General features: G+C 47.5%; 1 protein-coding gene across 2 annotated transcripts; it reads left to right on the top strand.

The window, feature by feature from the left end:
* Positions 1-7128: 7128 nt before the first annotated feature.
* On the top strand, positions 7129-15862 carry LOC135546670 (NACHT and WD repeat domain-containing protein 2). Of its 2 annotated transcripts, none has more exons than XM_064975280.1 (6): positions 7129-7212; positions 8413-8536; positions 10847-11001; positions 11134-11571; positions 11811-12417; positions 12513-15862. In XM_064975280.1, the coding sequence occupies exons 2-6, from the start codon at positions 8458-8460 to the stop codon at positions 15746-15748; spliced, it is 4515 nt and encodes a 1504-aa protein (XP_064831352.1). In that variant the 5' UTR covers positions 7129-7212; positions 8413-8457; the 3' UTR covers positions 15749-15862. The 2 variants fall into 2 exon arrangements, with proteins under 2 accessions (XP_064831352.1, XP_064831353.1); XM_064975281.1 differs by lacking the exon at positions 7129-7212 and adding an exon at positions 8316-8336.
* Positions 15863-19767: the final 3905 nt, after the last annotated feature.

Here is a 19767-nt window from a genome sequence, read left to right as displayed (position 1 = left end):
GGGAGGGGAGGGAGGGAGGAATGGAGAGAGGGAGGAATGGAGAGAGGGAGGAATGGAGAGAGGGAGGAATGGAGAGAGGGAGGAATGGAGAGAGGGAGGAATGGAAGGGGAGGAATGATGAAGGAATGGAGAGAGAGGGGAGGGAGGGAGGAGAGGGAGAGATGGGGAGAGAGAGAGGGAAAGGGATGGAGAGAGAGAGGAGGGAGAGAAAAAGATGGAGGGAGGGAGAGATGGAGGGAGAGATGGAGAGAGAGGGACGAAGGGAGAGAGAGAGGGGGGAGGAAGGGGAGAAGAGGGAGGGAGGAAGGGAGATGGAGGAAGGGAGGAAGGAAGGGAGAGAGGGAGGAATGGAGAGAGGAGAGATGAAGGGAGAGAGAGAGGGAGGGAAGGGAGAGATGGAGGAAGAAAGATGGAGGGAGAGGAGGGAGGAGATGGGAGGAAGGGGAGAGAGGAAGGGAGGGAGGGGGGAGGAAGGGAGAGAGAGAGGGAGGGAGGAAGGGAGAGATGGAGGAAGGGAGAGAGAGAGGGAGGGAGGAAGGGAGAGATGGAGGAAGGGAGAGAGAGAGGGAGGGAGGAAGGGAGAGATGGAGGAAGGGAGAGAGAGAGGGAGGGAGAGATGGAGGGAGGAAGGGAGAGAGGGAGAGAGAAAGGTGGGGCTGGATCCTCCCTGAACGTTCTCTAACACCTCCCTCCATCTCTCTCTCCTTCTCAGACAGACTGTTCTGTCTATCTGCAGTTTGTATGGATCAATGGTAACCAACACACACACACACACACACACACACACACACACACACACACACACACACACACACACACACACACACACACACACACACACACACACACACACACACACACACAGAAGTCTCCTCAGCTTCAACCTCTGATGAACAGTGTGTGTTTGTATCATTGATATGTAGTCGTCAACAGGAAGTGCAGAGGAGACAATAGGAAGTGCTCTAAGAGATGGGGTCAGAGTTTGGTGTTTTACAGCTGTGGTTGTAACCCCTGGTCAGGCTTCTGTTTACCCTTCAGACATATATACTGATACCTGCATTTAATGCTTTACGATGACTGTTTTCTCTGACTGCCTGTCAGAATCAACCCCTGTTCTGGTTATGTGTTGGACCGGGTGTGTCTCTCTCTCTGATGGAATCTGAGTGAGGGGGATGTTGAGTGGAGAGAGACTGTATTTAAACGACTGAATGAACAAACCCAGAGGCCCACCCGAAAAGAAGGGAAGTAGAGAAGGTTGCAGAAAACAACACCACCACAGAGGACAACATGTCCAGAGGACAACATGTCCACCACAGAGGACAACATGTCCAGGGGACAACATGTCCAGGGGACAACATGTCCAGATGAGCTGCACCACAGGGGACAACATGTCCAGAGGACAACATGTCCAGATGAGCTGCACCACAGAGGACAACATGTCCAGAGGACAACATGTCCAGAGGAGCTGCACCACAGGGGACAACATGTCCAGAGGAGCTGCACCACAGAGGACAACATGTCCAGGGGACAACATGTCCAGAGGAGCTGCACCACAGAGGACAACATGTCCAGGGGACAACATGTCCAGAGGAGATGCTTTCTGCCACCTTGTTGTGTATTCCTATTTTAAGACTGTAGCCATGCTTTTATTATTGAAACCAGGAAGTCTACGTTGTTTCAGTCACAATTTTTTGTTGGGTGTGATTTTGATTCCGCGTCCTACCCACTAAGCAATTAATGGTATACCACATCGCTACTGAGCCCCTAAAGTTACTGAGGAGGAAGAGGTAGATGTGGGAAAGGGTCCGACTTGTGTCACTTGTGACCTTTCAGTTTGACCCTTGAACTTTGACATGTGATGTTGTGTAGATTTGGAAAGCACTTCAGGCTGATAAATTAGGTCCTAACATTTCACACAGCGATTGGCTTGCCCATTTCAAACCTGCCACAATGATAGTGTATTTTACGGTGATATGCCCTATCGTATAGAAGATTCAACAACCTGTGAGGATATACCTTACCAATATCCATTACCAGCCCCTTCAAGCCTTCCTAACCCAACCCAGGGAGACATCGTAGCACTTTATCCCCTTTGATTGATTTGGTTTTATTCTCTTGTTTGTATTTCTGTTGTTTTTCAGTGTTGCTGTCTCATTCTGGCTACACCTTCCTAACCCCTAACCTCTGACCCCTAACCTCTGACCCCTAACCCCTATCCTCTGATTCCTATCCTCTGACACCTAACCTCTGACCCCTAACCCCTATCCTCTGACCCCTAACCTTTGACCCAGCATCGTGTACTACAGAAGCCAGGGAACCATTTGGTCTTGGAGGGTGAGGTGCTCCTTTAGAATGGTGTTATAAATGTTAAAATATATAAATACATATATTTGATTTGAATTATGAAACATTTCTAAGGAATATTGAATGATTGTAGAGAGAATGTGTATTTGTTAGTTTTAGGTGGTGTATGAGCTTTGAGAGTGATTATACTGCGAGAGGAGGAAGGATACGATCCTATCTTTGCTTGGCTAGTTTGGTCTGCTCTAAACCACGCCCTCTCCTTGATCTCTCTTACATCTTCAGAACGTTTATCAAACTGGTTTTGAAGTTTATGGTTAACATCAATGTCCTCCATCTTGTCAGAAAGCTGTTCTCACCCACAGATCAAGCCAACACTTTTTATTACAATACGTGTGTTGTTATGGTTAATCTCTCTGGTCAAATATAACTCTGTAATCTTCCTCTATACAACAGTCCTGTGTCCCTGTACTTTTAGTTTATTTTAGCTTTTTTTTTATATATATCTATTTGATTATGTTTTGATTTGGAGATGTTTCCGAGCTGCTAAATCATTGTAGTTGAATCAACAGGCCTTCTCTCTTCTGAATGTTGCCATGGTGACAACATTGAGAACAGGTGCAAAATTATTTCCGCATATTATTATTGGCTGTAAAAAAAAAAAAAGATATAAAAAAAAAAAGTTTGTATTTATTGTGTACAAATGTTAAATAATAAAACGGATTGGAAAAATACTTTTTATAACATTTTTGTTATTCACAGTAGACTTTATAAGACTTGTGATACAAAATCTGTCTCGTGTGTGAATCTGAGAGAGAGTGTGTTCATTATCCAGAACAGCATCAGAGGGCAGTTTCCTGATGGGAACAGCAAGGGGGAGGAGAGACTGAGCGAGGGGGGGGGGGAGAATTGTTTAGGCAGGACTCACTACTAGCCTGTGCAAGTGTGTTACTTTGGTCCTACTAAAGGGTTTACATTTATTATTATTTTTGTCCCGTGTGGATGCTATTTTCCGTTTATATCTTATCGTTGCCTCTGACAGAGTCATGGACGACTCCCGAACAGCATCATGCAAGTCCTGTATCAAGGTTTACCTGTGTTCTAATCCAGAAGGTACAGCAGCTCTGACTGTGTGTGTGTGCTGAATGACCCTGGTTGGAGAAGGAATGGAAGCATAACCCCTGTGTGTGTGCTGAATGACCCTGGTTGGAGAAGGAATGGAAGCATAACCCCTGTGTGTGTGCTGAATGACCCTGGTTGGAGAAGGAATGGAAGCATAACCCCCCTGTGGAGAAGGAATGGAAGCATGTGTGTGTGCTGAATGACCCTGGTTGGAGAAGGAATGGAAGCATAACCCCTGTGTGTGTGCTGAATGACCCTGGTTGGAGAAGGAATGGAAGCATAACCCCTGTGTGTGCTGAATGACCCTGGTGAATGACCCTGGTTGGAGAAGGAATGGAAGCATAACCCCTGTGTGTGTGCTGAATGACCCTGGTTGGAGAAGGAATGGAAGCATAACCCCTGTGTGTGTGTGACCCTGGTTGGAGAAGGAATGGAAGCATAACCTGTGTTGGAATGACCCTGGTTGGAGAAGGAATGGAAGCATAAATGACCCTGGTTGGAGAAGGAATGGAAGCATAACCCCTGTGTGTGTGCTGAATGACCCTGGTTGGAGAAGGAATGGAAGCATAACCCCTGTGTGTGTGTGTGCTGAATGACCCTGGTTGGAGAAGGAATGGAAGCATAACCCCTGTGTGTGTGCTGAATGACCCTGGTTGGAGAAGGAATGGAAGCATAACCCCTGTGTGTGTGCTGAATGACCCTGGTTGGAGAAGGAATGGAAGCATAACCCCTGTGTGTGTGTGTGACCCTGGTTGGAGAAGGAATGACCCCCTGGTTGGAGAAGGAATGGAATGGAATGACCCTGGTTGGAGAAGGAATGGAAGCGTAACCCCTGTGTGTGTGTGCTGAATGACCCTCGTTGGAGAAGGAATGGAAGCATAACCCCTGTGTGTGTGTGGTGAATGACCCTGGTTGGAGAAGGAATGGAAGCATAACCCCTGTTGGAGAAGTGTGTGTGTGTGCTGAATGACCCTGGTTGGAGAATGGAATGGAAGCATAACCCCTGTGTGTGTGCCCTGAATGACCCTGGTTGGAGAAGAAGGAATGGAAGCATAACCCCTGTGTGTGTGCTGAATGACCCTGGTTGGAGAAGGAATGGAAGCATAACCCCTGTGTGTGTGCTGAATGACCCTGGTTGGAGAAGGAATGGAAGCATAACCCCTGTGTGTGTGCTGAATGACCCTGGTTGGAGAAGGAATGGAAGCATAACCCCTGTGTGTGTGCTGAATGACCCTGGTTGGAGAAGGAATGGAAGCATAACCCCTGTGTGTGTGGTGAATGACCCTGTGGAGAAGGAATGGAAGCATAACCCCTGTGTGTGTGTGGTGAATGACCCTGGTTGGAGAAGGAATGGAATGGTGTGTGTGTGGTGTTTGACCCTGGTTGGAGAAGGAATGGAAGCATAACCCTGTGTGTGTGCTGAATGACCCTGGTTGGAGAAGGAATGGAAGCATAACCCCTGTGTGTGTGGTGAAAGGAATGGAAGCATAACCCCTGTGTGTGGAATGACCCTGGTTGGAGAAGAATGGAAGCATAACCCCTGTGTGTGTGCTGAATGACCCTGGTTGGAGAAGGAATGGAAGTGTGTGTGCTGATAACCCTTGTGTGTAATGGAAGCATAACCCCTGTGTGTGTGAATGACCCTGGTTGGAGAAGGAATGGAAGCATAACCCCTGTGACCCTGTTGTGGAAGCATAACCCCTGTGTGTGCTGAATGACCCTGGTTGGAGAAGTAATGGAAGCATAACCCCTGAATGACCCTGTGTGGAAGCTGAATGACCCTGGTTGGAGAAGAAGGAATGGAAGCATAACCCCTGTGTGTGCTGAATGACCCTGGTTGGAGAAGGAATGGAAGCATAACCCCTGTGTGTGTGTGGTGTTTGACCCTGGTTGGAGAAGTAATGGAAGCATAACCCCTGTGTGTGCTGAATGAGCCTGGTTGGAGAAGGAATGGAAGCATAACCCCTGTGTGTGCTGAATGACCCTGGTTGGAGAAGGAATGGAAGCATAACCCCTGTTTCTAGACCAGGCCCAGGCTGAGGGAGCACTGCAGACACACATACGGACTGGACTTCAAGGTGAGAGGTCACCTCTGTTTTGATGTTGGAATGGATATCATACTGTAGGCAGATCTTATTTAGCTGGTCCTGTATCATACTGTAGGCAGATCTTATTTAGCTGGTCCTGTATCATACTGTAGGCAGATCTTATTTAGCTGGTCCTGTATCATACTGTAGGCAGATCTTATTTAGCTGGTCCTGTATCATACTGTAGGCAGATCTTATTTAGCTGGTCCTGTATCATACTGTAGGCAGATCTTATTTAGCTGGTCCTGTATCATACTGTAGGCAGATCTTATTTAGTCTGGTCCTGTATCATACTGTAGGCAGATCTTATTTAGCTGGTCCTGTATCATACTGTAGGCAGATCTTATTTAGCTGGTCCTTATATCATACTGTAGGCAGATCTTATTTAGCTGGTCCTTTATCATACTGTAGGTAGATCTTATTTAGCTGGTCCTGTATCATACTGTAGGCAGATCTTATTTAGCTGGTCCTGTATCATACTGTAGGCAGATCTTATTTAGCTGGTCCTTTATCATACTGTAGGCAGATCTTATTTAGCTGGTCCTGTATCATACTGTAGGCAGATCTTATTTAGCTGGTCCTGTATCATACTGTAGGCAGATCTTATTTAGCTGGTCCTTTATCATACTGTAGGCAGATCTTATTTAGCTGGTCCTGTATCATGGGAGTTGGTGAACTATTCAGTACGCCTCATGGTAGAGAGACACAAATCCTCTACAGAATAGTGAGCTCAAATCCTCTACAGAATAGTGAGATCAAAGCCTCTACAGAAGCCGGCCGTTAGGAGCAGTTCAACCCAACACATTCTACTGTTGATTGGTAGGGGATAGAGGATGTTCTCACAATGGTGCCATGAAGAGAGAGCAGGGGAGGGGTGTGTTATTGTTGAGTATGAACAGGTGCTGAGTGACTGTGTGTGTTGAGTGTGAGTTTTCCTTCAGGCAATATGATGTGTTTGTGAAGTTATTATCTCTATTGAGCAGCAGGAGTTATGAGCTTGTTGAACAAAACCCATATTCAGATGGACTTGATGTTTTGTAAATATATTTTTACAGCTGTGTAAACGATAATACATGTCATACTATATGTTTGATAATAAATCATCTCTCTCCAGAATATTGTAGTGAAGTTGACTCACACACTTAAGCTGACTCTCAGGTGACAATACTAGGCCCAGCTTTTGCTGTGAACTTGGGAAGCTAGTGAAGGTCTGATTCAATAGTATTTTCTATCATGTGTATGTAGGTGATAGACCCTTATGAGGCAAGTGATCCCAGAACCGGGCCAGACCAACAGACTAGACAAAAGCTACTACAGGCGTGTAGAGAAAGCTCTGACGGACCCTACCTAGTGGTAAGGCACCACATCCACGTCCCAAATCAACCCCTACACCCTACTTAGTACATTTAGTATAACCCCTTTTCCCTAATCAACCCTACACACATGTAGTAACTCCTGTACTTCTCTGTGTGTCCTGTGGGTGGCGCTGCAGGCTCTGGTGGGGGCACAGTATGGTGCTGTGTGTTTACCTGCCCAGGTGGAGGTGGCAGAGTTCCACAGGCTGCTCCAGGTGTGCCAGCGAGCGGGCATCAGTACCCGTGCTCTAGAGGAGGCATACCTGAGAGACGAGAATACAATACCACCGTCCTTCTGCCTGCAACGACAGACACACATTCACACACAGCTGCACCCCGACAAACAGGTGAGGAGAAATCACCAGACACACACACACACACACACACAGCTGCACCCCGACAAACAGGTGAGGAGAAATCACCAGGTACACACACACACACACACACACACACACACACACACACACACACAGCTGCACCCCGACAAACAGGTGAGGAGAAATCACCAGGTACACCCACACACACACACACACACACACACTGCACCCCGACAAACAGGTGAGGAGAAATCACCAGGTACACACACACACACACACACACAGCTGCACCCCGACAAACAGGTGAGGAGAAATCACCAGGTACACACACACACACACACACACACACACACACACACACAGCTGCACCCCGACAAACAGGTGAGGAGAAATCACCAGGTACACACACACACACACACACACAGCTGCACCCCGACAAACAGCTGCACCCCGACAAACAGGTGAGGAGACATCACCAGGTACACACACACACACACACACACACAGCTGCACCCCGACAAACAGGTGAGGAGAAATCACCAGGTAAACACACACACACACACACACACACAGCTGCACCCCGACAAACAGGTGAGGAGAAATCACCAGGTACACACACACACACACACACACACACAGCTGCACCCCGACAAACAGGTGAGGAGAAATCACCAGGTACACACACACACACAGCTGCACCCCGACAAACAGGTGAGGAGAAATCACCAGGTACACACACACACACACACACAGCTGCACCCCGACAAACAGGTGAGGAGAAATCACCAGGTACACACACACACACACACAGCTGCACCCCGACAAACAGGTGAGGAGAAATCACCAGGTACACACACACACACACACACACACAGCTGCACCCCGACAAACAGGTGAGGAGAAATCACCAGGTACACACACACACACACACTGCACCCCGACAAACAGGTGAGGAGAAATCACCAGCTGCACCCCGACAAACAGGTGAGGAGAAATCACCAGGTACACACACACACACACACAGCTGCACCCCGACAAACAGGTGAGGAGAAATCACCAGGTACACACACACACACACACAGCTGCACCCCGACAAACAGGTGAGGAGAAATCACCAGGTACACACACACACACAGCTGCACCCCGACAAACAGGTGAGGAGAAATCACCAGGTACACACACACACACACACACACAGTGCAGCACAGGTTATGATGATCTTTTTCTCAGACAGATGAACAGACAGGAGAAACGGGTGTTGAAGAGGAGGAGGAGATGAGGAAGGTCTTGCAGGCTGCTGTGAGTCAGTGTGTTCAGGGAGGTCTCCTAACAACCCTAGGCTACTACAGGTCAGGTGAGTGAGATGTGTTAGGGAGATGATCTAGGCTCGTCCTGTATCGATGTGCACATTGTCAAAAGCACAAGATAATGTTTCAAAGGGAGTCTTAAATACCAAAATACTGTTTTCCAGTTTGTATTTATTCTTTAACGACACTGAAACAAACATATAAACGCAACATGCAATAATTTCAAAGATTTACAGTTCATATAAGGAAATCAGTTAATTTAAATAAATTCATTAGGCCCTAATCTATGGATTTCACATGACTGGGAATACAGATATGATTCTGTTGATCACAGAGACCTTAAAAATAAAAGTAGGGTTGTGGATCAGAAAACCAGTCAGTATCTGGTGTGAACACCATTTACCTCATGCAGCACAACACATTTCCTTCACATGGAGTTGATCAGGCTGGTGATTGTGGCCTGTGGAATGTTGTACCACTCCTCTTCAATGGCTGTGTGTTACTGGATATTGGTGGGAACTGGAACACACTGTCGTACATGTTGATCCAGAGCATCCCAAACATGCTCAGTGGGTGACGTGTCTGGTGAGTCTGCAGGCCATGGTTGAACTGGGGCATTTTCAGTGTCCAGGAATTATGTACAGATCCTTGCGACATGGGGCCGTGCATTATCATGCTGAGACATGAGGTGATGGCGGTGGATGAATGGCCCGACAGGATCTCGTCACGGTATCTCTGTGCATTTAAATAGCCATCGATAAAATACAATTGTGTTAGTTGTCAGTAGTTTATGCCTGCCCATACCATAACCCCACTGCCACCAGGGGGCACTGTTTTAACATTTTTTAACTAGGCAAGTCAGAACAAATTCTTATTTACAATGTTAAAAATGTTGACGTCAGATACCCGCTCTCCCACACCATGCCATACGTCTGCCATCTGCCCGGTACAGTTGAAACCGGGATTCATTCGTGAAGAGCACTCTTCTCCAGCGTGCCAGTGGCCATCGAAGGTGAGCATTTGCCCACTGAAGTCAGTTACGACGTCAAACTGCAGTCAGAAGGAAGACGAGCACGCAGATGAGATTCCCTGAGACGGTTTATGACTGTTTACAGAAATTCTTAAGAGTGTACAAACCCACAGTTACATCAGCTGTCCGGGTGGCTGTTCCCGCAGGTGAAGATGCCGGATGTGGAGGTCCTGGGCTGGCGTTGTTACACGTGGTGTGCGGTTGTGAGGCCGGTTAGACGTACCGCCAAATTCTCTTAAACAACATTGGAGCCGGTTTATGGATGAACCTGATTGGCACATTGCAGAATGACATCATCTCCCACTATGGAGTAGAGAGAATCTCCACCAATCATTCTGATCAACAGAATAAAAAATGACTTTTGGGCACCAACAAAATACAGCACACAACTCACGTGTAATTCAGTATTTGAAATAACATTCCGAGCCCCTGACTCATCATAACACACAGTAACAACAACAATCATAACAACCAGTAGCCAACCAGTCAGGAGAAGAGCAGTGCCAATCATCAGTAACTCCATCAGAAGTCCAGTCTGTTTGTCCACAGCCATGACCTCTGTCTGTGGTCAGTGTGTGTTATAGTCATGTGTCTCTATAGCCCCTTTAGGTACAGATTACCGTGTGACTTCCTCTTCAGTCCTCGACCAATGACAAGTGACTGAATGAAAACTACATGGTGTACAAATCTGTCGTTCTGCCCCTGAACAGGCAGTTAACCCACTGTCTCTCGGCCGTCATTGAAAATAAGAATTTGTTCTGAACTGACTTGCCTAGTTAAATAAAGCTAAAATAAAAATAAAATACCACCTGTCCAGATAGGCCAGACAGTTTAAAGGTTGTGGTTCAGTTCTATACATGCAGAAAATGAGCCACATGAACTCACACTCAGCCCCCAAAAGCAACCTAAAACACTGTTGCTGTCTCTCTGTCCCCATAGTAACAGATATCCCAGTATCCTTCTATAATCTAGATTTGCACATCCATCTGAAGAAAGGTGTGAAGGTGTGAAATGACTCAATGTTCCCTTCATCGAGGTGCTGTGTTCAACAGAGAACAGGCGACCTCACACCCCCATCTCTCTCTTTAGGCGTAAGGCGAAGGAAGTGGTGGGAGTTGAGCAACATCTACTGGAAGAAAGACAAACTATACTTCTATTCACCTCTCTGACATTTTAAATAGCTCCATCACTCTAGTAGGATTTCAGATTATCTATAGGAATTGTACATTCTTCACACATCTCTCCAGACATTTAAGTTGTCCAACAGATCCGTATGTAATATGCTCTTTATTAAGGTGTACATTTTGAAAACTCTCTATCTCTCTAGCTCTCGACACAGACCTGCGATTCGCTCTGGAGAATTGTCCAAGACGTGACATCAAACGCTGCCTGGTCTATGTCAACAAGATCTCCAATGGGCGGGACCAGAGGGGGGCGGGAACCCCTAAAGAGCCGCCCCTACACCCCTATCCTCCACTCAAGGTACATGCTTCACTTAATAACTGATCTAGAATCTGATTACCCTCCCCCCAAACCTCTACCCGGGATGACAAATATCTGACCTTGTATCAGTGGTATTAGGTAAGGAGTAACGTCATCCCCCATCTACCGCAGGCTCTGTCCGATGACAGCCTCCTGTCCCAGCTCTGTGACCACTTCCTGCCCAGCCTGGTGACTTCCTGTCAGCTCCTGGTGTACACCACAACTTCGGAATGCGACCCTCGTCATGGTTACACCCCCGCCCGGAGGAGGACCTATGCGGAGGGTCTCTGCCAGCAGCTCTACTCCGACCTCCTGGCTCTGATTGACAGCTCTGTCGCCATGGGAACGGGAAAGTCAGTATCTTCACCTCATTCTGATGATGCGTTGACCAGAGAACAGGCTGAGCAGGAGGAGCTGTGTTCTCTCTATTCCCGTCTCTATGACAACGATCGGCCAGAGGAAGAGGAAGTCAGGTCTTACCTGGAGCAGAGGGACACACAACACCCACTAGTGGTCTTAGGAGGGCCGTGCACAGGGAAAACTGTGCTGCTGGCACATTGTGCACAGCAGGTAGATGGAGCAGTAACCCAGGACAGACAGAATCTCATAGAAGTGATTGGAAGAAGAAACTACCTGTTGCTTCTATAAGACATTACTGGCTACATTACTGACTGAATATCTAGACAACATTCATTATAATATCGAATAATATCTTGCTTTAGAAGAGATCTGCAGGGACCCAAATGACTGGGACTGTACTGATTGGCAGCGTCACATAACAGCCCGTTTCTCTCTCCTCTCTTCTGCAGGTGAGCTCATGGCTGAGCGACATAGATCCCGTGGTGATTATCCGGTTCACCAGTCTGTCAGTCAATCTCTCGCCTGGACACCTTCTCTCCAGCCTGTGCCACCAGATAGCCCACAGATACAACCGTAACCCTGAGCCCAGTAGCAGAGATCCTAACCCTACCCTCTCCCAGCTCAGACATAACCTTTCTACCCTTCTCTCCCTCTGTCCCACCCCTAAACAGCCCCTGGTCCTCATCCTTGACGGCCTAGACCAAGCTTGGCCCGCCTCCGGACGCCAAACCATCAAGTGTCTCCCTTCCCCCCTCCCTCCCAACATCAAACTCATGCTCTCCATCTCCCCCACCCGAACCAATACCCTCCACACCCTTGAACTCCATTTCCCACAATCCTCCTCTGCAGTGTTTGGTGTCTCAAGGTGCTGTGTGAGTGTGGAGCTGGGGCCGGTGGAAGGGAGGGTGTGTGTGAGGATGTTGGCAGCCCTCCTGGAGGGGTCAGGAAGGAGAGTGACGTCAGGACAGCAGGGGGTCATGAACATGGCCCTGATCTCCTGCCCTCTGACCCTCTACGCTCGCCTCCTGCATAGACACGCCTCGCTGTGGACCTCAGGTACACATCAAAACACAGTATAAACACATCTATCTCTATATATCTAGAGCTAATTTTTCTCTTTCTCCCTCTCTCTCTGTCCTCCTCTCTCTCAGCATCAGAGGTGACTGATGAGACCCTCCCTGTGGGTGTCCACTCCAGCATCACAGTGTTTCTGGTTCACCTAGAGGAGAAACATGGGTTGGTTCTGGTGTCCCGAGCCCTGAGCTACCTGACCCTCTCCAGGACCGGACTCACAGAGGCTGAGCTCTCTGACCTCCTGTCCAGTGATGACGAGGTGCTGGTTGGGTACGTCTCGGCCAGTGAGCCCCCTCCCTCCAAGTTTAGGGTACCTGAGGTGGAAGTGGAGAGGCTGTTGTTGGATCTGAAGGGGTTTCTAGTGAAGAGGACTGTTGCAGGGTCTCATGTTCTATTCTGGATCAGTAGACATTTTGAGTTGGTGGTGTGTGAGAGGTACCTGAGCTCCTGGGAGATGAGGGACGAGATGCACACAGCGATGGCCGACTATTTTAATGGTCGCTGGGCCTACGGTAGAGCCAAACCACTGGTCATCAGCCAGAACACAGGACTCAACCAGCCTGGGTCTGTCCCTAACACTGCCCGAATGAAAAAATACATTGACAGGCAACCTCTTGGTCAACCCTATGTGTTTACCTCTAAACCCTTCTCATCCTCTTCCTCCCCCTCTTCTGAGCATGTGCGAGTCAACCTGCGCAAGCTTCTGGAACTGCCCTATCACCTGAAGGAGAGTGGGAGGTTGGAGGAGCTAGGGCGAGGTCTGATGATGTCACTGGAGTTCCATCAGGCTATGCTGAGGGCGGGGCTCCTCTGGGATCTGGTAACCCTGCTGGAGGATTGGGAAAGGGAGGGGGCGTCCCAGCTCATCTTCCCCAGGGAGAGAGCTCTTCTGGCGGGCATTCTGAGGGACTCAGCCTGTCTCCTCTGGAACTCCCCTATGGAGCTGTCCATGGTGATGAAGGTCAGGCTGCTTCCTTTCCTGGGGCTCTGTCCTGAGCTGGAGGGCTATGCTGAGGAGGTGACGCAGGGGATCAAGAAGAGGGGAAGCGGGTTAGGAGTCGTGCTCAGTCCTGCCCCCTCTACTGTACCCTCCACACAGTGTCTTTTTCCTGAGGCCAGACAGTGTCCTGTTACAGATGCAGCGGGGACAGTGTCTGGGACTGTGGTTGTCATACAGAGTGATGGGTCTGCTTTGGTGTGGAGGGGTAGGGAGGCAGAGGAACTGAAACTGAGCTGTGAACCAGCGCTGAGGTTTGTAAGTGTCCGGGGTAGTGGGACATTCATCCTCCTCTCAACTCAGTGCAACACACAGCTCCTGTGGGATGTGACCATGTGTTTTCAGGATGTACTGAGTCTAGAAGGACAGGAGTCCAACTCAGACCAACGCTCCAGTACCATAGTTGAAGGGTTTCTCATGTGTGATGACAGGATGTGTGTGTGGTGGAAAGGTCTGAGCTATGTGAGTGTTTCTGAACTTTCCACCAGCCGCCGCCTCACCCGTTTGCAGTGCCAGAACACTGTGAGGAGTGTGTCTTTTCCCCCTACTGGTCAGTTTGTGTACTGTGGCCAGGAGAAAGGCACAGTGTCCATATTTGACACATCTCGAGGCACTCTCACTGCTATCTGTTCCAGTCCAGCAGAGTCATCAATTATCTCTGTGATACTCAGTGAGGATGAGAGGGAGATGGCGTGTGTGGACAGCAGAGGGCACATATTGTTATGGTGCGTAGCGACCAAAACAGATCCCAAACTCCTAAAAGAGTGTTGTAGTGGCAGCAGCCATTTTGAGTTCATCAATACAGACCTATCAGAAGAGAGTTGTATTCTGCTGGTGTGTAAAACCCAGGAGATTATTCTCTGGGACACGTGTGACTGGGAGCAGTGGGACCATTTCAGAGCTCCACAGGGGAAGGCCTTCTCTCGGGCGTTGTTAGCCCAGGACGGACAACTCATCCTGGCTTCGCTAGAGGCCTGTCCATCTGTGCTGGTGTGGAGGATGACCACTGGTCAGTGTGTCCTGTCCTTAGATGCTGGCAGTCCTTCCCAACCCCTCTCACTGCTCAAGATGGAGTCTGTCCTCTCCGTGGTCACACAAAATGGCCACCTCACTACGTGGGACTTAGATGTAATATGTGCTGCGGCTATGGTCCCTAGAACTGGGGCCGGGGTGAGGGAGGTGGTGCTGGAGCCAATGGGAGAGCGGTTCTATGTGATTGACGGCTCAGAGATATTGTGGAGGTGGAGATTACAGACAGGAAGTCCAGAGACTCACTTCCTGCACGACGGCCCCGTGGAGAAGCTGTGTCTCTCTCCAGACGGCAGCCATCTTGTGAGCCTCTCAGGGGAGGACGTTTACGTGTGGCGGAGCGACACTGGACAGAACCTCCACCGTATCCATGGCAGCAGAGCTACAGAGGTTCTGATCACCTCTAACGGTCACATCGGGGTGTGTGTGTCGCAGCGCGGCCTGTCCAGGGTGTGGAAGCTGGCCAGTGGGGCCGTGGTCTGTAACATCCACCTGTACCTGGCTGATGCCCAGGTCTCACCCGAGAGCACCTTCCTGTTAGGCCGTCGTCATGGCGACCTGCTCGCCGTCAGCCTGTGGTCTGGCACCGTCAGTAAGCGCTTCTCGTGCTCAGAACGCTATGAACGTTCTACGGTCGTGGCCTTCCGGACCCTGCCGGAACACCCAGACTTTGTGATCGTGATGGCTGCTTCTGGGTCTGTTTACACATGGAAGGTGACAGAGGAGACGGTATGCCGACAGTTTCTGCTCCCCCAGATGTTCCTGTGCCAGCCACAGGTCTTCCACATGTCGTCTGATGGGAGCTTCGCTCTGCTGTCCACTGATGATGACCTCATCACCCTGCTGGACCTGCCCCATGCCAGGCTGTGTAGGGTCAAGGCCCAGGGTCCAGTCCTCAAAGTTTGCTTGGATGACTCTGGACGCTACGCTGTCTACATCTGCCACCCCCCTGCCCAGGATAATGGCTGTGCCTGTGACCTGCACACTAAGCCATTGCTGGCAGTGGTACGGCTGGCTGACGGGGGGAGACTGGGGAGGTTGTGTCTGTGTAAGACCCCCACAGCTCTGGCTGTGAGTGAGGAGCTGTGTGTGTATGTGGGCTTCCAGGATGGGTCTGTGGGCGTGTACTCCATCTCTGACATCACAGGGAGGGGAGGGGCTGTCAGGGAAAGGATACAAGGGATTGGTCGGGAGAGGCCATGCCAGTGTGACATTGAGCCAGTGCAATGGTTGCCCCTAGCAACACCCAGCATCACATGGCCCAAGTCTTCTTCAGAGATGACATAACAGATGTACGCCCAACTTGTGTCTTGTTGGCCAGTTTCCTTCTTTATTCATTTTAATTAAACAATTTTGTCCATTGTTACCTGTTAGTAAATTGATTCCTAAATAAAATTGATATTAAAATGGTTGTTTTCTGTCCAAAATCAATGTAGCAGAGCGATAACAAATCAGCTCATATTTCTTCAGCCTATTGATACGAAGCTGGTTACATCATTCTTCATAAGTGGTGGTGCACATTAAGCCTATGAGCTATTCGAATGATTGTGGCTTGCGTTCAAATAAGAAATTGTCCTATCAGCACAGGTGACTGAGGTCCAACCAAGGTCACATTTTAAATACTTTATTGGAATCAACAACAAAGAACATTTGTACCAGAAGTGTCAGATCTATAGTACCGACGGCAGTATCGAGGTGCGTGCTTACAGTCTTACAGTATGTATGACTCATGGAATCTGGCTCTGGAAACACATCGGACAAGCCTCAGCTGTAAAGATAGACTCAGCTAAATTACGTGGCCACGAGCAGCACCGCAGATATCAAATCAAATTGTATTTGTCACATACACATGGTTAGCAGATGTTAATGCGAGTGTAGCGAAATGCTTGCGCTTCTAGTTCCGACCGTGTGGTAATATCTAACAAAGATATTAAGATAAGCAAGATGCAAGACTTTGCTCTAGCAGTCACACACAGTATCTGCGCACAGGTTTGCTTCACGCTGTTCACAGCTGGGTAGCCAGGGCACCGAAACAGAGGAGAAGTTGAGCCTCGCTCTTCTACACCGTTAGTTGTGGCGGAAATTGACTCACTATGCTGTTTCTGTTTACTTTCTGCATCTACGTCATATCGCTGAGTCCACCTTTAAGATGGTAAATATCAAATCCTGTTCCGATGAAAAACAGCTTTATGGAAACTTGTGTTCTGAGCTGCACCTCCCCTGATACACTCACATTCCTTCTCTTACCCAAATGTACACACTCTCGCTCTCCCAACTACATTCTCAATCACACAGTCACTCTTTCTTTTAAAAACAACACACACGCTAACCAGCCCACCAAACAGAAGGACTCAGGTCAATCAAATTAATTAATAACATTTTTTATTTATTTTTTATACCAAATGCATAAAAGTTGGTCATTTCAAGTCGTGCTGCAACTCAACAGCAGGCAGATGAAGGATTTTCCGATTTGTCTGTGTGTTCTGGGTTTGGACATGTCCTATGTGAGAGTGTGCTGCCAGATGGGTTAGAATCATCCTCTCTGTCTGTCTCGAGGCTATGATTAAGAAGTTGGAGCTCTTCTCTGTCTGCATTAACAAGGACAACACACAGGTCTTTCCATCATTGTACCATTTTTTTTGTGTGTGAATGAAGCTTACGGACCATGTCAAATGTGACATAGCGAAACACCAGAGTGAGTTGGGTGCCCAGTTACACAGGTACTTTCCCGAAACGGACGACACAAACAACTAGATTCGTTGTTTAGCAAAAACCCACATCTTTATTCAGATAAAAATGTATCTTTGGCACCTTCAAGGTATTGATCTGTTGTAGACCTCCAACCTGTGTGTGGCAGTAATGAGTGATTTTATCCAGTTGCTTATTACATTTTTATTTAGACTGTTTTGTGTGAAGTACATCCAGGTGATAACGGGAGTATGTGAAGATAGTTGCGTAGCGATACTACATATTCGGTGATTAACAAACTTACCTTGACATTATAACACTTGCGGAGCTGTCTCATGGGACATCAAAGAAAAGACATGTCATACTCGTCGACATCGCTAACACACACACACTCATGGGACTTTGAATCGGAACTTCCTGGGCATCAAAGAAAAGACATGTCATACTCGTCGACATCGCTAACACACAGATACTGGGGCAGTCGGCAATATACCCTTGTCATTCGTGTACCAAGGCATACATGCCCTTTTTACTGTCTGTTTCATATGATCGTGCTTAGCTTCTCATATATTGTGTAATTCAGGGGTTTTCAAACTTTTTCGGGCCAGGACCCTTTTTCTGATAGCAAATTCATCAGGGTTCGCGGGACCCCCTCATAAAAGCACCAGGAGTTGTGCTATGACAGCACATGGCCGGACGAACCAAGTCCCAGGCCCTGGGAAGGAACATTTTCAAGGCTTATCTCTTCACATCGGAGACAAAATGTAGCAATTTTCTAGCAGATTTCCTGTAATTGTACACCTTTTGTCATGGGGAAGAGTAATAATATCCTACATTTCTTCACATTTTGCCATGAGGCAGAGAGAACACTTTCCAGTTTTAAAGCTTAAATTACAAGAACTCGAAAAATGTATAATTGGTGGAGTACTGTGGATACCAATGTCCCTGTGAGCCTCCCAGGCCCATGTTGCCCAGAGTTAAGAACATAAATTGTAGATTAATAATATTACATTGTATTGTATAACACACTCGAAGCGTATTCCACAGATCCCTTGGCCAAAATGTGTTTAATCTAGGCCTATATATATTTTGAGATCTTGCTGCAGACCCCTGCAGTACCTCGGACCCCACTTTGAGAACCCCTGGTATATTTGATGTTTATAGATACTGTATTACTTTTTAAATATCATGATAATACCCGCACACTGTCAAAGGCTCATTTGCAATCGATTAACAAAAACCTACTCATCAGTTATTGCAGCCACTTTCTCAGGATCCAATCTGTCTTTTTTCCCCCTCCATCTTCTCCACTGAAATGTGTTTATTTATTTAACTAGGCAAGTAAGGTTAAGCACAAATTCTTATTTACAATGATGGCCTACCTGGGACAAACCCTCGCCTAACCCGGACGACGTTGGGCCAATTGAGCACCGCCCTATGGGACTCCCAATCACGGCCGGTTGTGATTCAGCCCGGAATCGAACCTGGGTCTGTAGTGATGCCTCTAGCACTGCGATGTAGTTCCTTAGACCACTTCTCCCCCACTCGGGAGACCACTTAGATTTGCCACCTAGGATTGTTCAAATGAAATGAGTTCAATGTGTCATGAATAATTCTCCAAAGTCATAATGACACAGCCATATTCAGTTAGGTCTTAAGATAATTCAGTTAGGAGTTAGGTCTTAAGATAATTCAGTTAGGAGTTAGGTCTTAAGATAATTCAGTTAGGAGTTAGGTCTTAAGATAATTCAGTTAGGAGTTAGGTCTTAAGATAATTCAGTTAGGAGTTAGGTCTTAAGATAATTCAGTTAGGAGTTAGGTCTTAAGATAATTCAGTTAGGAGTTAGGTCTTAAGATAATTCAGTTAGGAGTTAGGTCTTAAGATAATTCAGTTAGGAGTTAGGTCTTAAGATAATTCAGTTAGGAGTTAGGTCTTAAGATAATTCAGTTAGGAGTTAGGTCTTAAGATAATTCAGTTAGGAGTTAGGTCTTAAGATAATTCCTCTGGCTTATCTGTGTACAACGCTATGGATAATACATACTTTACCACAGCCGTTGTTGCATAGAATTAAAATGAGTAGAACGGACATTCCCACCCGAAACATTGACTTGTATTTAAAAATATACCTTCTCGGCATTTATCTTAACCTCATGTGGCAGGGTGGCAGGGTAGCCTAGTGGTTAGAGCGTTGGACTAGTAACAAGCAAGTTCAAACCCCCAAGCTGACAAGGTACAAATCTGTCGTTCTGCCCCTGAACAGGCAGTTAACCCACTGTTCCTAGGCCATCATTGAAAATAAGAATTTGTTCTTAACTGCCTGGCCTGTTTAAATAAAGGTAAAAAAAAATGTAGTAGGTTTCAATAGAAACACATTTCAATAGATAAATGAACCATTAACTAGTACAGCCATCTCAAGACAATACTGAGCCAGCTAACCATAACACCAACCCCATAGGATGAAGGGCTAGAGTTAGTGCAGTTAGCCTAGCGTTAGCATATACAGTTAAAACAAGAAAATACAACTCTGTCATATATAACAGAGATGTCAGGGCCTAGACAATATAAAAGGAGTAGACAATAAACAAAAATATTACCTCAGAGGAGCTATAAATAAATC

The sequence above is a fragment of the Oncorhynchus masou genome, chromosome 9 (genome assembly GCF_036934945.1).
Source record: "Oncorhynchus masou masou isolate Uvic2021 chromosome 9, UVic_Omas_1.1, whole genome shotgun sequence".
In the NCBI taxonomy this organism is placed as follows: domain Eukaryota; kingdom Metazoa; phylum Chordata; class Actinopteri; order Salmoniformes; family Salmonidae; genus Oncorhynchus; species Oncorhynchus masou.
The sequence above is the reverse complement of the archived record's forward strand: the minus strand, read 5'-3'. Positions and strand labels throughout refer to the sequence as shown.